At 33.2% G+C, this 18,572-nt stretch overlaps 1 protein-coding gene across 1 annotated transcript in view; it reads right to left on the reverse strand.

Moving 5' to 3' along the window:
* Window positions 1-813: 813 nt before the first annotated feature.
* Window positions 814-18,572, reverse strand: part of LOC149561886 (uncharacterized) — a 51,029-nt gene continuing 33,270 nt past the window's right edge. Inside the window, exons 5-10 of the mRNA XM_089827920.1 lie at window positions 3,814-3,965; window positions 3,439-3,572; window positions 2,201-2,379; window positions 1,905-2,111; window positions 1,744-1,824; window positions 814-1,057 (exon numbers count right to left, since the gene is read on the reverse strand). Coding sequence (XP_089684046.1) covers window positions 814-1,057; window positions 1,744-1,824; window positions 1,905-2,111; window positions 2,201-2,379; window positions 3,439-3,572; window positions 3,814-3,965 — 997 coding nt within the window. The remainder of the gene's footprint in view (window positions 1,058-1,743; window positions 1,825-1,904; window positions 2,112-2,200; window positions 2,380-3,438; window positions 3,573-3,813; window positions 3,966-18,572) is intronic.

The raw sequence follows: 18,572 nt of genomic DNA on the forward strand, positions 1-18,572 counted from the left end.
AAACCCATCAAATTTTTAATAAAACCATACTTAAACATTGCCATTATGCCTCTACTATAGATGTAAGTTACAATTCTACAATACATTTCAAAAGTTGCCATTAAAATGGATATAAAACTATTTTTCAATTATAAAGACAAAAAGAAAGAATGGAAAAAAGAAAATGAAGGTAATTAGAAAAAAATTCATAAAATTACAAATAAAAAGTATACAAAAATATAAACAAATATAACTAAAGTGCAAATAAAGCTTTAAAATTGAAACATTTTATCATTAATATCTATATATGCATAAATGTGTAAAATAATTTATATTAAGACTTAGTTTGGAAATGAGTGTTTCCTCACAAAAAAATCTATTGATATTTATAGGCATTAACTATACATTCACATTCAGTAAGAGAAATACAAACAAATAATTCAATCATCTACATGCATAACTGTATTACGTAAATAGTAATCCTTCTAATTATTAGAACTCCTTTTGAAAAAATGTACCATAAACCTGTTTCCTGTGAAAAGAACACTATTGCCTATGAAATTGTGTTGGGGAAAAGTTTGGATAGTCATAAAGTGCGCTTCCTTAAAACAAAGTATTGTATAAAGAAAATTAGTTTTATGTGAAGTGTAATTTAGTTGTAAGCCTAGCAAGAGTGAGACTTAGACTCGGAAAATAGTGAGTCAGTCTACATTTATGTGATATTTTAATTACCATGAGCAGTGAAGGATGAAGACTTTTCTACTGAAATTTAGTATATAATAAGTAGCGATAGAGTTACAATATTGTTATAATTTTCCCACACTAAGTTGCCAATTATGTTGCGGAATCCATGCACCAACAGTAGAAATCAGATTGTGATATTTGAAGCAGAGCTTCGGGAGTCATTTTCTCAAGATCTTTCTGTTTCATTCTTCCATACACCAAATTTTCAGGGAGAAATTCACCTACACCGAGTGAAGCAGACTGTGAATGCTCCTGATTTCTCATTTTCTTGTAAATACGCATTGCTGACACGCAATCCTCATATGGGTCATGAATGCCATTCTGAATTTTATACCTGTTGATAGATACGAATAAACATATTTTCAGTGACAATTTGTACATTTCACATATGAAAATTGAATAAATAGACTTTGATTATGTGAATTAAATAAATAAACTTTGATTTTGTATAAACATATGAATTTTTTTTTTATTGTTATACTTGTTCTATTGTCTTAAATATCACACACTAAGAAAAATTTAAGTTTTAAAAAAAAGGTTTAACTTTAACTAAATAACACTTTAATTTAAGAATGGATTCTTTTACTCTAATTTGTCAAAATACTCATGATCAGTCTTATGAAAATTGAAAATATAACTCCTTCTACACCATATAATTAAATAAATAGGCATTGATTTTGTGTCAGCATTCTATAATTATTAAGAATAAGTTTTGGGAATAAATTTCTGATTGGTAGAATTGTTCTATGATCTTAAACATTATACATTAAGAAAAATTTAAGCTTAAAATAAAAAGAAGTCAACTTTAACTATTTAACACTTTCAGTTAAAAATCAATCCTTTTAGTTTAAAAATTAGTCATAGATATATCATGTCAGCCATAACTAATATATCATGTTTACAATCTCAATGCCCTATACTTCTGATATATACTATATTGCAATGGAAAAAATAAATAAATAACGTAGAATATTTATTATTTACATAAAAACCAATACATAAGGTGCGGGAAGAAATTACCCTAGAAATGATTGAGTTAGATACTTAAGTGAATTGCTGACTTTGCTGCTCTTGAGTAGTGGAATATACTTAGCAGTGTCCCTGAAAAAACATCATGTTTAAATTATGGTCTTATACAATTCTTCTAATCCTGAACTAATCATAAGGTAATCCAACTATACCTAATAAGATGAGGAGGGTATTCCATTCCTAAGCATTGCAAGTCACGGTCTAAGCCATGTCCTACAAGAACCTTAGCTTCTCCCCCATTCAAACGAATTCGCCAAATTGCTTCTCCATTATACAAAATTTGCTGAATCTTTTCTCGCACTTGCTTAAGTGGCATGGCATCCATGATATGTTCTGGTTTGATGCCAGTGACATAATATCTACAAACAACATCCAACGTTTTAAATTATAAATTTATATAGTAATGGCAGGCTATAACAAAAAGATTGAGTTGGAAACATCTTATAACCTGTAATCTGTAATTGGAATTGGAGGCTTGACATAACAATGGAAGACCACTTTTTCTTCCTCGTCTATCAAGCAAACTCGTGCACAAAGGTCTAGAGACCCATCCTGACCACCACCTACCATCTCACAATCCATTGCAATGGCAGAAATATTTCTCTTTCTTGAACTTTCACCATGAATCTGCTCATTTTCTACTTGGATTCTCTTGTTCACCAAGAAATGCCACCCCCCAGAAATCTGTATGCATCAAAAGAATTTGAATCAATAACTGATCCCTAGAAATTAGGGCATTGTTCAATTGAAAAGCAAATGAATTGAAGAACACTAAATTAGCTATTCTCATTTCAAATTAATCTCATTAAAGAGGCGGTGGAAAAACTCGACAAAGATTTGCAGAATTAAGTTGAGGCTAGAAAAAGGTTAAAACATGGCATCCCAGGACAAATCCAGAAGTTGAAGACAGTCATAGGGAAAGTGAAAGGGAAATCTACGGGCTGTTGCAGAAGCTGATAACAGGTAAGAGCAAAACGGATATTCAAGGCATTCAGCTCAGTTTTGATCTATTGGCTAGGATAAAGCAGCTGGATTAAACATCACACACTAAGCTTCATTCTAATACTAAAAGTGTTAAATAGTCAAAGTTGACTTATTTTTTCGACAATTGAAGGGTGGGCCCCACAAAAGAATGAGAGGGCAATTGACTAAGAACAAAGAGATTGTTGTGCCTACAAATACTGAGGAGGATCTGAAGGTAGCAGAGATATGGGCCGCCAAACTTCTTAAGAAGTTGGCTTAGCTCTGGTTTTCTATATGTTTCTTGTGTTTCTAGTTTTTTGTCTGGTTTTTTTCTGCTGGTTTCTTGGTTTTGTGCTGGTTTCTAATGTTTAGAATGATGGAGATTGTAAAGTTTTATCATTTTTCAAGCATAGTTTAAATTTTTTTAGACCTAATTGTTTATATTATGTAAGTTGATACATTTGAATTTAAGATCCTTGTAAAACCTACTTTTTCTTTAATCCAAAAATATTAGCCATATTCAAAGATTTCTATAGAATGTAATGAACTATTTGTTCATTATCATATGACCAAGAAGATTTATTTATATAAAAAGATTTATCATTTGTTAGAACAACTTGTATGTTCTATCTTATGTTCTCCAATTTCTACAGTCTTAAGAAAATAGTTGATAAAACTAATTTGGAATTGCAAAACACGGCTGCAAACTCATTAAAAACTTACAGGAGGCGATGGTGGCTGGGATTGACATGTTGGTCGATGATAACTGAGATCGTCCGCACTTGGGAAGACCTTGAGACAGAGGCTGCATCCCCTTTCACTGAATTGTTTAGCACACTCAGCTTTGGGTAATGCTCCTAATGAAAATCACGAGTTCAAAGTCATAGTATTAAATAATTAGAAATTGGAGTAGTTGGATTGTTCAATATCTGCTAATGAATTTAAAAGACATAAATCTTTTGACATTATTCAGTGTTATTTGTTTTGTAAACCCCTAAGGATTTCCAAAGAACTTACTCTAGGTTCTAGCTTTTACCCCATGTAATTCAGGAACAAAACAAGGATAACATGCTAAAGATAAGATAAATGGTAAAATACCAATCAAATGTTCCCTCAGTGAGTCGTAGAACCTGCAATGCTTTTTGCAAATATCACAGATCGGTTCGTGTGTAGAGTGATAAAAAGTTTTCATGTGCTCAACTAGATGCTCCATTTTGTTGAATTGTCTGAAGCATGCTGCACATTTATACCTGTAAATTACAAAGGAACTCACTCCATAAGTACTTAATACTTTCAGTTTAAACCAAATCTTCATAATAGTGTAAGATGAGATTAATCCCTTCAAAAGACCCCTACTCTTTGCAAATGAGTTCAGATAAGTCATCTATATGTGCTTGAAAGGCATATAGATACGAGACTCCAAGAAGAAAGTAAACAAATACTAGAAATAGTAGTCAAAGCATAGATCAAATAGTTTAGGTCACTGCGTTTCATCTAAACAACAAATAATTTGCTGGTATTCATGGGGATTTTCTTTTGATTGAGGTCGGTTCTTTCAAAGAAATTTAAATGGCATTTTCAGACAAATTCCTGTGTAATATGTGATTTTTCAATTGTTGGGTTCATTAAGGTCGTCTTCTGCTGATCCTTGCTGGTGGTTTTTTCTTTTTCTATATTTTTTATTTATTTCTATATTGTACATTAAGAAAAAAATTAAGTTCCGAAAAAATAAATCAATTTTGACTATCTAACATTTCTAATTTTAGAATGAAACTTAGTGTATGATACTTAAGCCATCTGTGATCTCACTAACTATGAGTCCCATTATACTGCTCTGTATAACTGTGTTGTAATAGATCCAACCCCTTTCTGTGTTTATCTTAATTAAAAGATAACAAAATTTTCATATTTCCAAAAATAGTAATTTCTATCCAAGAAAATGGAAGAAGATTAATCAACATATAATAAGTAAGATTATAGAAATGAATTTGCAGATTAATCAACATATAATAAATAAGATTATAGAAATGAATTTGTAGAAAGCATGCAAACCTCTGATTAACAGGGATTGCTGCAAGAAAGAAAACCAATATAAGATAATCTCTTAAAAAAAGGGAGCACTAAATGTGAGCAAAACACCCATAATCTTTCAAATACTATATGAAAACCAAAATAATCATTTTGCTTATAAAAGAATCAATGCTCGACTCTTAAGTTGAGAAGATAAAGGTAAAAGCTATGAGGAAGGGAAATGAAGAGCACCTCAGGGATTCAGTTGGCTCTAGAGCACGATCCATGAGATTGGGTGGAATGAGTAGTTTTCTGATATGCAGTGCAGAGGACTAAGGGTGGGAGGTTATATATAGGCTATTTCTCAAAGAAACCTCACCACCATCCAGATTTTTATTATTCTTTATCGACTTTTTTTTGCATTCGACATGAAGAATCCTTCTTTTTAGAAAGGTTATAGTGAATAATGAATGTTCATCCAAACTTCCCATAAAGGATAATATTCAAACTACCACTCAACTGTCCTATACCATATTACTTCGATACTACTATTCACATATATTTGCATCGCTATATGTTCTAGCTGACACTTTAAGCTAATTTAACGATGTAACTAAGTGTTAAAAATATTTGAGCATAGTTGTTTTATGCTAGGTTTTATTTGAATGTGATGTAATATATATTTTTAAAGCTTTTAAGGTTGTAAGAAAAATCAAAAGGCTCTATAGTTTTAGATTCATAGGCAATGTCAAGGAATTGAGAAATGTTTTTAATTTGATAGTACTATAAAATTAGTTGTCATAAGAAATATAATGTTAGTTTTTGAAGTATTAGATAGCAACAAAAAGAATGGGGAGTTGACCTTGGAGTGCATAAATGTTGAAGGATCAGCAGGAGGTTACCTCTCAATTATCTAACTAATACTAGTTTTATACTTCAAAAAACATATCAGTTCCAAAATAGAACAATCATTAAAGCACATATCTATGTCACCTTTTAGGATATCAAAATGTGATTTGGTCAAATCTCATTTCTCTATCAAAACTCAATTTTTTCAAAAATTAAAAATATCCTTTTATAGATCTTAGATTCAATATCACCATTATATAAATTTCAGAGTGTTTCGATTAGTTGGAAGATTTTATAATTTCAAGTCAATATTTTAACATTTCAAAATATTTTAACATTTGAGAAGATGCTCACTCAAAAAATGATAAAAAAAGTAAATTGTATAAAAAAAAAATATTAAAAATTTACATTTATCTCTAGAGGAGAGAATCCTCTTCATGAATATGTAATTTTTTTTCAAAAAGCGTAGATTTGATAGGGAAGTTTTGATGGGAGAAAAATATTTTTAGATTCTAATAAGGTCAACTTTGAGTACTTATAACAAAGAAAATATGCATAAAAAATAATTTATTTATTTTTTGTTCCCTAGCTATACATGTCATCTATAAGATATTTTCAAATCAAAGAAAAAAAAAAAGATGATTTGCATATACTTATTTGATGGGAAATACACCTTTTATGTTTTATAGTTAAAAAAGAGACTTCAACATTTAAAAAAAAAGAATAAATTCTTACTCAAATAATTTATAAAAATTATACACATAAAATTCATCCAATTCTTTACCTTTCATCTGTTACATCATCTTCAAATTCTAAACACAAATACCATTTTTATGTCATTAAAGTTGAACATTTGCATTCTGATATCCTGTTTCTTTAGAAAAGGTGACACACGTTTGTGCTTCTACCCTACCATCAGTCCTATTACTATTCATCCAAAAAAATGGAAAAGCATTCTAGCAACAAGAGGACATATTGTTGCTATTAGTCCAACACTTAATCATATACATATATACTAAAACCTTGTAGGGAACCAAGTTTAGAGTGATAAAAAACATAAAAAGAAAAAGAAAAAAACATAATCAGGGCTAACTGTCATCATTCTTTTATGGTTCCTCATTTTTTTTCTCCTCAAACTCATCCCTATTCATGTCCACCCCCTCCTCTTTAACAAGTTTGTCCAAGAGCGTCTTCAACCAATCCTTTGCCAGGAAACTATAAATAGAGCAAGTAGTTTTACTCTCCTTGCCCAAATCCTTTGCATCCTTATTCACTTGTAGGAAATAAAAAGTAGTGGCAACCAAATGCATAACTATCATGGAGAACTCAGCTAAGGTGTCAAATGTGTGGCAAAGGCCAATTTGATTGTCTACCATCTCCTTCATTTAATGCTCCAACCTATCCATTCAAACCTTACTTTGGCTCTGGCCATGGCTATGCTTCTCTTTTTTCCCCCTACCTTAGGGAGTGCCTTTCATGGGAAAGTTGATGTCCTCCTCCCCACTTCTAGTCGAGGATGAGACAACTTCAAGGGTATTCGAGATATGTGAGGGACTGGGAGGGCTAGATATAGGCTTCTTTCCAATGTCCTAGTGTGGCCTCTTCCTCTTGGTGGGTTTTTTTCTCACTCTTGGTAGACTCAGAGCTAAAGTCCTATTTGGGGGTGGGGGGAGCAAGAGGGCTTGCATTTGTCCAATTTGAGTTGTTTACTAGTTCTCTGAGAATTTTTCTTGCTCCTCCTTGTGTCCATATTTGAATCAATAAGGTTCATTTTTACCTTAGAGGTAGGGGTTTTCTTGATTTTTCTGTGGCTTGAGCTAGGGCCAATGTCCATGGATATCATGTTAGTTATGAGAAAAGAAAATATCAATACTTTAATCAAAATGTATAGGAAATATTATTTTTTAATATATATTTTTCGTGATCTAACACATAATCTAATGATTATTGGGCAGTAAATATTTTTGAAAAATAGATTATGTAAAATTTTAGATAAATTTTGAAGTAAAAAACTCATATGAAACTTCAAATGGGTGGCAATAGAATATTTTTCCTAAGCTTAAAAGTAGATATGAAGGTAGAGTTTGCTTGAGCATGTCCTTTGATAAACTCACAAAAAGACAAAGAAAAAACTATGACCATCACTCATGTAAGATTGAACATGAAAATATTATGGAAGAAAATTAGGACCACAAAAATTAAGAATTGATCGTCTTAAGCCTACTAGACAAGAGAATACATAGGGAGTCAATTATAGAAGCAAGTTCAATCATGGAAGATGTCACATTGGAGATTGTTTAATAATATTCATATGGGCTAATGCAAACACACTCAATTGGCAGCTGGAATTGGTTCTAGACATTTATAGATAATTTTAAAAGAAAAAACATGGGTCTACATTCTAAGACATAATAATGATGTATTTGAATATTTTATCAATTCAATGCTCTTATTGGATAGAAAGTGAGTATTAATACACACTTAATTAAATATGAATATATTGTGAATTGATATAGATGTTGAATATATTTAAAATGATTTCTTAAGGTTTTACAAATACCATGGAATCCATGGATAATTTATTACAAGATAAAAAATCTCAACAAAATGGAATGGGTTAAGGGAAAATTAAACAACAATTGAAATATAAATGAGCACATTAAAAGAAAATAATTTTTCAAATTTTTGTTAGGCTACATTCATGACATGTGCAACATACATAATGAATAAATTTCCACCAAAACATCACAAGTATGATCTTGTAAGAAGGATGCAAGTCTAGAAGAAAGCATAGTGATTTTGACAAGAGAGAATTTGACTGTGTGGCACATATTCTAGATTAATTGAGAAATCAATGCTTACAAAGGAGAATACAAAATATTTTGTAGGCAATAAAAGTTAGATTTTATTCATCAAACAAAACAAAATTATATAGCATATGATATAGTTATTGATATGTATCATAGGATATAGTTAACCAATAATTGTTCACTATCTACAAGGGAGGAGGCATCAACAATAAGAAATTTCTAACCCCATATTTACTTTGCATTATGGATATGAACCTTAGGTTTATATAATAAATTAGGTTGACTTCAAAATATAAATACATATTTTGATGAAATCATCTTCTAAAGCAGAAAATCCTGAACTAAGAAAGGCTACATCAAGTTATCTTGTGAGCCTCAAAAAGGTGTAGCTTCAAGCCAAATTCTTAATCTCTCCATCGTGAACTCTCAAATAAAAAAATATTGAATTATTCAAAAATGATCCATAAGAAATAAGTAGATCTTTACCCTTGTGTAGTGACCACAAAAGTGTATAATTATTGATCATATAATCTGAAGCTCTCTAGACAAAAATTCATATTGAGGGTAATATCAAGTTTAAAATATGTCCCCAAAATATGTCTTCATAGGACATGCATTCTTCAAATTTGTTAGCATTAGAGAGAAAAACAATATCAAAGTCCATCTTCAAAATATAAAAACATATGAATGAAGCAAGGCTCCATCGAGTTATCTTATGACCCTAAAAAAGATGTAGCTTCAATCCACATTCTTAATTTCTCCATCCTAGACTCCCAAATAAAAAATACTTGAATTATTCAATAATCATCCATAAGAAGTGGGAGTTGGAGGATGAGGTGGCTTTTTATTCTTAGTTCGCAATTATGCCTTATCATGCTATGGATCAGGAGGATTCTTCTTCGTCGAGATGGGACATTAGTCCATTTTACCCATTTTCAGTAGTTGGTTGATGGTAGAAACCCATGGGGTTTCATGTTGTGGTATTGTAATTTTGGTTGATCCCATTTTTCTCGTATGGTTGCTAGTTTTGAAGTTATTGGTTGTCTAGTTCTCAATTTTGGAACCCTCTATTGGGTATGTCTATATGTCATTGTTATGATGGATTTCAACTGGGTCTTCTAGTTTATAGTTGGTGTCTTGGGTCTTACTAATAGTTTGGTTATTTTTCAGTTGTGGTGCATGATTTTTTGTGGGTGTCAAGTTTGCAGATATGTAACCATCTTTTGAAATCATGTACTTCTAGTTTTTATAACTATTTACCTATAGGTGATTTTTCCTTTTGCTTAAAAAAAAAATGATCCATAAGAGATGAGATAGATCTCTAACATTGTCTAGTAACCATGAAATTTTATAATTATTGATCATGCTATGAAGCTCTCTCAAATTTTTTTTTTATTGAGTGTAATATCAAGTTTAAAACCTGTCTCTAAAATATGTCTTCATAGGAAATGCATTCTTCAAATTTAATAGGGAAAATCTTCTAAGTGCATGGAACAATGTATGTTACTTAATCATGATACCTAACTCTATAGGGCTGCTACAATGTGAGTTAATATTACCACTTTCTCCTTTTGAACTACTTTCACTATCATGATGGAATATCTTTTCCTTTCTCTTTTATTGTATGATTTAGATGCATCTGTAATGGATGTTAGAAAGTGTACAATAGAAGGAAAAACCTATACCATATTGCAAGGGCCTCATTTCTCAGCTTTACAATTTCCACTATGTTATGTTCCCTCCCTGAAATTTTTTCTTAGTGCAACCCTTGACCTCAAATACCTCTCATGTGGTAGGTTTTACCTACATTCTTAATTCCCATATCATTTCCCAAGATTCTCCTTCTTCTAGTAGTAGGAAAACCTCAGTATCTTTTAAACCTAAGATGGAGCTTTCTATTGACCTAGGTGAGATAGGAAATGAGTCCTCTATTGAGAGGCAATAATCTAATAGAATTTCCAATAAATCAAAAAAGAAGAAGCCAGAGACAAAAAAAGATAGCTTGGAAGAGGTAGAACCATATTTTGAGTCTAAGGGGGGTGGGAAAAAGAGAATTCATACTACAGAGAAATTATATATTGATGAAGAGAAAGATACACCCCAAGAAATTGAAGAACCCTTTAAGGATAAATACACTCATTTTTTTGGCTACTTTTAGTATGGCACGGTGGATCTCATGACCAAGGATGATAATTTGGGAACAAATAATAACTCTCACATGACAATTACTTCTCTCCTCATGAAGGCCAAGGAGGATCCCCCTATTCCCCCTCCCTCCAAGAAAACCCTTGTTCAATCCTAATCCTTTTTAATCATCCTGTGCACCCCCTTGTTGAGGAACCCATCCCACCCCCAATTTGGAAAAAACTACTTTCGAATAGGTTGAAGATGAATTGACGAATTTTTGGATCAAGCTAGAAAAATAGAACCCAGTGGTTGATTTGAACCTAAGGTTCACCACTTTGGAAAAGTTTGTTGTAAAGGTTATACATTATGTGACAACCACTCTCCAACTTCTTCACTCACCCAATGAGAAGAAAGAATGATGGTTTGGCCTAATTATGGGTTAAATATTTTACTGTATTTATGATGGTTCAACTCTAGTCTATCTTGGCCAATATGAGAACTTTTTATATGGACTTTAATACCACTAGCTTATATAGTTTTGTTGTTCTTGGTGGTTACTAGTATGACACTATCAACTATAATGGTTTTGATAGTACATTGTTGAACTCTCATAGGTACTTATTTTTAATGTTAATTGGTGGATAATATGTTATTTTTTATCCTAGTTTGTGAGTTGTTTTTCAATTGATAGTATTTCCTTTACTATGGTTATTTTTACTAGACAAGTCAACCTTTTTTATTTCTATCAATATAAAAAAAAATCAAAAGCCAAAATTTCAAAAATTGTACTCATGCACAACATCACCCCAAAGTGAGAACTAGCTTGAGATGATTAAATTTACAACATCATCTAGTGTCACCAACCTCTAGAATAACCAACTAAAATATATCCATTTGATTTCCCATGTGAGTCTTCTTATGTATTTTCATGTTTAATAATGAGGACCCTTCATATCCAAGCACTAATACAAAGAAGATAGATTATTTGATTAACATATTTGAGCAAAAAAAATCACCTTCTTTGCACTTTACATAACTTATAAAACTAACTCAAAATGTATCTTCCCTCACAAAGAAACTTAGTTCTGAAAGTAACACTTGAGAAAGTACCATGATTCAAAAAGTGGAGTAATAATTACACTAGAGTCTTGATCAATAACACCATTAATGAACCCATACTCTAATTTTTTCTTTAGAAATATATTTCTATTACTATACTATATATTCTCCAAAATCCTAGCCAAGGCCTTTAATATTTGTAATTGTGATTAAAAAACCTATATAATGATAATCACACTTCTGTAATGAATTATTTCATGATAAATATGGAATTTTAGAACTCAAATCTTTACACATGTTTCAATGCTAGAATATGCTTTCCTTGGTAAGGGACACTAAGAGTGATGGTTACTACTTTTGTGCCTTTTCTTTTTCCTCAATTGTTTTAATCAAGGTTGTGTGGTTGAGCTAAATCTGCAACAACCCTTATCTATGGATGACCATTGACAAGGGAGGCATTGTGCCTTTAATGGAAGTCACAATAAGATTTGATGAGCACTACTCCATGTATTTTGTGAACAACTTGGCTAATATGAGAGTCATCATGAGGGGCATAATGTTTGAAGTTAATAAGGAAGTCATTGCACAAGCCATTGGGTTCTTGACTAAGGGAAGGAAGTGGGAAAAAAGAAAGGTTTTAGATGAGACTGCTATAAATAGTGTTTTTAGAAGAACAAAGAACCCATTAAACTGCTTGGTTTCTATAATTGAGGGGATCTCTCTCAGTCTTGGCACCAAATATGTATGGTTTTGATGAAATATTTTGATAGTTTAGGAATTATGATGGTTTTGTTGGATACAATTAAGTAAATTGTGTATTGTCTTTGATGTTACACAAATGCCATATCAGTTATCAAACAGAGTCTACCAAGTTCTGTCGGTCAGAAAAATAGTTTACAGAGTCTACCAAGCTCAGTCGATCAGTAAAGCCTTTTCCAGTGTATACCGAGCGTTCCTGTATGTCACACGGTGAGTTAGTGTTAACCGAGTTCGCATGGTAAGCTAAGGAAAGCTTAGTTTTCATCGAGTTCACTCGGTAGTCGAAGACAGCTTTTACCGAGTCTAGTCGGTTTCCAAAGGAAGTGGTAGGTTTACCGAATTCCCCGATAATTGTAGTTTTTACCGAGTTCTGCCAGTTGACACAGGAAGCAATTTTTTTGTTCTAGCAGCGTCGGCCAGTGAAGAATTTTGTTTTGATTGTTAGTTCAAGCCGACTTTGGAATATGTTTTGTCAAGTTGGTTGGGCTGACCTGGTATTATGTATAGTATATAAAGAGGTGCTCAAGATGCGGAAAAGTGTGGAATAGAGAGTGTATACGGATAGTGCAAGGAAGTGCAAGGAAGAGACTTGTGTGTGCCTAAGCAGAGTTGAGCAGAGGAAAATCTTGGAGCTGCAAAGATATATTTAATCAATAAGGATCTTGTCGAGCTAAACTGAGATCTGTATTCAGCAAGATAAGTTGCATGTATTTTCAAATCATTCATTGTTGCTTTCTAACCATTGTAACAGTGATTCCAAAATCTCTTAACAGAGTTGGTTTAATAGCCATTCCATAAATCCTTTAATAGGGTGGCAATTCAGTTGAATTGTTCTAAAGACCTCTCACAAGGCCACTCCTAACAGGGTGATTAAATCCTCTAACAGGGTCACACCTAATAGTGTGTTTTGTAACCTTTAACAGGGTTGGCTCCTAACAGGGCTCACTTCAGAAGAGTGAAAATTGGTGACTAGTTGCTGGTGGTTTTTCCCATATTGGGTTTCCACGTAAATCTGGTGTCTACTGTGTTCATGATTACTTTCTTTTGCATGGTCGCTTATTTCAGTAAATGCTTAATAAATTAACTAAACATCTATCAAGTTTTAAGCAGTAATTTATGTGTTTACTGAGTAGCAGCAGCAACTAAGTTTAAGGCATCTTTGAGACTATTGAATTTGTTTTTGTGGTAACTGATTCACCCCTCCCCTCTCAGTTACCCCATCTTCATTTTCCAACAATTGGTATCAAAGCTTTTGGTGCTTGCAGGAGGAGATTTCAAAGATCTAAGCCAAAGATCAAGATGTCTTACAAGAGGGAAATCCCAAGGCTTAACCGAAACAACTTCTCAGCATGGCAGGGATTAATGAGACTTCATCTAGCTTCCATTGGTGACACTGGTCTGAAATATCTTGATGAGAAATATGTAGAACCATTAGGTACATTATCAGTCAATGACATTGCTATAAAGAAGACTCATAACATTATGATGATTGATATTGCATCTTCTTTGAGTTATGAAGAGTTTGATGATGTTAAGGACTGCACTACTGCCTATGAAATGTGGGAAAGACTAAAAGAGATCTATGGTGGAGATGACAATGTCAGAAGAGCCAAAGCTGAAAGTTTGAGAGGACAGTTCGATCAGATGAAAATGAAAGAAGATGAAAACATTGCCAAATATGTTGAAAGAATTAAAGCATGTGCCAGTGCTATCAAAGCTTCTGGAGGAAGTATCAGTGAAGAGACAGTCATAAGTAAAGTTCTTAGAACTCTACTTCTAGTTTATGCCATCAGGGTATCAGCCATTCAAGAAAGAAGGTGTGAGGCCAATCACAAGATAAACCTAGAGGCCATAGTTGGAAGATTGACAGCATTTGAACTAGATAATTTTGATAATTATGTTCCAGCTGCAAAGAACATTGAGTCTGCATTTGAAGCTAAGCTTTCACTCAAGGACAAAGGCAAGAAGAAGAAGGAATCTCAGTCAGAGAGTGAAGATCAATCAGATCAGAGTTCTGACAGTGACCTTGAAGTAATTGAAGCTCTACTTGCAAGGAAATATTCAAGAAGAAGAGGTAAATACAAAGGTAAAGTACCCCTAATCTGCTTTTCATGTGAAGAAGTCAGTCATATTGCTGCAAGGTGTCCAAACAAGAAAGATAAAGATGAAAAGAAAGATAATAAATGGAACAGTAAGAAAGATCTCAAATCATTTAAGAATAAAAGTAAGAAATCATGTTTTATGGCTAAAGATTCTAATGATTCTAATGATGAAGAAGAGGATGAGATTGTTTACATTGCTATAAAAGATGAATCTGACAATGAAGAAATGACACTCATCTCTCACATAAGTAAGAATGATACATGGATCATTGATAGTGGCTGCTCACATCATATGACTGGAGATAAAACAAAGTTTGATCAATTTGAAGAGTATGATGGTGGCAGTGTAAGATTTGGAAACAATGAACCTTGTTGCATCAAAGGAAAAGGAAGAATCACTCTAACCCAGGAACTTGTATGTGATAATGCTTATTGGGTAGAAGGCCTAAAGCACAATTTGTTGAGTGTGGCACAGTTACTCAACAATGGACTCAAAGTAGAATTCATCCAAGGCAAAGCAAGACTGTTGAACGGTAAAGGAAAGCTGATTGGATCTGGTACTCAAACTAAAGGTAACTTGTTCTATCTTGAACTTGGTGAACATTCATGTTTTATTGCTCAAGTAGAAGAGAGTTGGTTATGGCATAAAAGGTTATGTCATGTGAATTTTGACAATTCGGTAAAGATAAGCAAATTCAAGAAAGTGAGAGGCATTCCTGATTTAAAGAAACCAAAGGTCGGTTTATGCAAGAATTGTCAAATTGGAAAGATGGGTAAGTCTAGTTTCAAAAGCAAAAATTATCAGTCTGAAGATTTATTAGAAATTGTGCATACTGACTTATGTGGACCTATTGGAACTAAAAGCTATACTGGTGAAAAATATTTTATTCTTTTTGTTGATGATTATTCAAGAATGATGACCGTCATGTACCTAAGGAATAAATCAGAAGCATTTGAAAAGTTCAACTGGTATTTAGCAAGAGTAGAAAAAGAAACATGGAAAAGATTGAAATGCCTAAGGTCAGATAGAGGTGGTGAATTTATTTCACATGAATTCAATAACTTTTGTATTGAAAGAGGAATCAAAAGACAGGTTTCAGCACCAGGTACTCTTGAACAAAATGGCATAGCTGAAAGAAGGAACAGATCCATCATGGATTGTGCAAGAACCTTGATGATAGAAAAGAATGTTGCTATCAAATACTGGAAGGAGGCTATCAGTACAGCAGTTCATACCTTAAACCGAGTACAGTTGAAAAAAGACTCATTCAAAACTCCCTATGAATTATGGTATGGCTATAAACCCAATGTAAGTTATCTGAAAGTATTTGGAAGCAAATGTTATATCTTGAAAGAATCTAGAAAAGGTAAATTTGATGTAAAAGGTGATGAAGGTATATTTCTTGGATACTCATGCAAGAGTAAAGCATATAGATGCTTGAACTTATCTACTCACAAAGTCATAGAAAGTATACATGTGAAAGTTGATGAGTTTGCAGAAAAGACTGAAGAAGAAAGCAGAAGAGAACCAAAAGATTACAAAAGATTCGTCTTCAGTGAACCGGATATAATATCAACTACATCTGAGAATCAGAAACCTTCTTCTACCGAGTCATCACTAACCGAGTTGCAGGAAACATCTACCAAGCCAACATCTACTGAGCCAATGTCTACCGAGTCAGAGAATACCGAGTTAGAGATTACCGAGCCAGAAGTAACCGAGCATGTGCATACCGAGCCAGTTGATACCGAGCCAGACCAAACCGAGCATGAAGGTGAAATGCAAGAAGATAACGAAAATATTCATCCAAAAGGAAAAGAAACTGTTCTAGCCAAGTATGTCAGGAGACATCATTCAGCAGATCAGATCATTGGAAATAAATCTGAAGGAACCATCACAAGAAGTAAGTTGAAAGGTACTTGTTTACTTGCTAATTTTGAACCTAGAACTGTCAAAGATGCATTAGAAAATGATAATTGGATTGAAGCAATGAATGAAGAAATAGAGCAGATAGAGAAAAACAAGACATGGACTCTTGTACCCAGGCCTAAAGACAAAAATGTAATCGGTACAAAGTGGGTTTTCAGAAATAAGTTGGATAAAAATGGTAAAGTATCAAGAAACAAAGCTAGATTAGTGTGCAAATTATATTCTCAAGAGGAAGGCATAGATTATGGAGAAACTTTTGCTCCCGTTGCTAGATTGGAAGGTGTTAGAACCTTATTAGCATATGCTGCTTACAAAGGATTTAAAGTTTATCAGATGGATGTCAAGTCAGCATTTCTAAATGGTATACTGGATGAAGAGGTCTACATTGAACAACCTGAAGGTTTTATAGATCCAGATAAAAAGAACATGGTTTGCAAATTGCACAAGGCACTATATGGTCTGAAACAAGCTCCTAGAGCATGGTATGAAAGATTGCATAGCTATCTTATTCAAATTGGATTTCAAAGAAATAATGATAACAGTAGTTTGTATATCAAGGAAGGACCAAAAAATAAGATTGTCCTGGCAGAAATATTTGTAGATGATACTATTTTCACAGGGAATGATGATCTTTGCAAAGAATTTTCAGAACAAATGAGCAAGGAATTTGAAATGTCAATGTTTAGTGAAATCAAATTCTTTGTTGGACTTCAAATTCAGCAGAACAAGAATGACATCTACATCACTCAAGCAAAATACATCAAAGAGATATTGAAAATGTTTGGTATGGAAGACTGTAAACTAGTTGGAACTCCCATGTGTACTGGACTAAAAATTACCAAAGAAGATGATTCAAAGGAAATAGATCAGACATTGTACAGATCTACGATTGGAAAGTTGCAATATGTAGTTCATACTAGGCCAGATATTGCTCTTGCAGTTGGAATTGTGGCAAGATTTTTAGCCAAACCAAGAGAAAATCACATGATGGCAATCAAGAGGATAATGAGATATCTGAAAGGAACTGAAGATTATGGATTATGGTATAAATTTGGAGGAAACCTAGACTTAAAAGTGTTTACTGATGCTGATTGGGCAGGAAACCTTGATGACAGAAAAAGCACAAGTGGAGGTGCATTCTTTCTTGGAAAGAGGTTGGTTTCTTGGACAAGCAAAAAGCAAAATTGTACATCTCAATCAACAGCAGAGGCAGAGTATGTTGCTGCAGCAGTAAATTGTTCTAATATTGTTTGGTTCAAGCAATTGCTATAAGGCATGAAGATGGAAATCAAGGAACCAGTTGTCATGTTTTGTGATAATACAAGTGCAATCAACATATCTAAAAATCTAGTAATGCATTCTAAGACTAAGCACATTGCAATCAAGTATCACTTTGTCAGAGAATTGGTGCAGAACAAGGAAATCAAATTGGAATATGTCCATACAAAGGAATAGATTGCTGACATATTCACAAAGCCTTTACCTAAGGATGCATTTTTGTATCTCAGAGGTAAGTTAGGGGTCATTCCCCTATCTGAAGTTCACTAAAAATAAGTTTTAGTAATGCATCAGCTCTTACAAAATTGAACAATCATCAGTTGATGCAGCAAATCAAGAAAATATTGCATATGAATCAGTACTAAAGGTACAATGAAATTCATTGAAATTGGATTGTCTTTGGCATGTGTTGTCAAAGAGGGAGAGTTTTACTGTCATATCTTTCCGAAATTTGATTATGTAATTCCTTCACAGAGGGAGATTACTGTAAGAGGGAGAGTTCTCTATCTTAGAGGGAGAATTGTTAATTGTGTTGTGTTGTTGGAGACTTGCTTTCAAATTTCATTTCTGCTATGACATGTTGTGTTGCCATCAATGCCAAAGAGGGAGATTGTTGGATACAATTAAGTAAATTGTGTATTGTCTTTGATGTTACACAAATGCCATATCAGTTATCAGACAGAGTCTACCAAGTTCTATCAGTCAGGAAAACAGTTTACAGAGTCTACCGAGCTCAGTCGGTTAGTAAAGCCTTTTGCAGTGTATACCGAGCGTTCCTGTATGTCACACGGTGAGTTAGTGTTAACCGAGTTCGCACGGTAAGCTAAGGAAAGCTTAGTTTTCACCGAGCTCACTCGGTAGTCGAAGACAACTTTTACCGAGTTTAGTCGGTTTCCAAAGGAAGTGGCAGGTTTACCGAATTCCTCGGTAATT

This window comes from Cupressus sempervirens, chromosome 4, assembly GCF_028749045.1.
Source record: "Cupressus sempervirens isolate cs-2001-9-10 chromosome 4, ASM2874904v1, whole genome shotgun sequence".
Classification (NCBI taxonomy): Eukaryota; Viridiplantae; Streptophyta; class Pinopsida; order Cupressales; family Cupressaceae; genus Cupressus; species Cupressus sempervirens.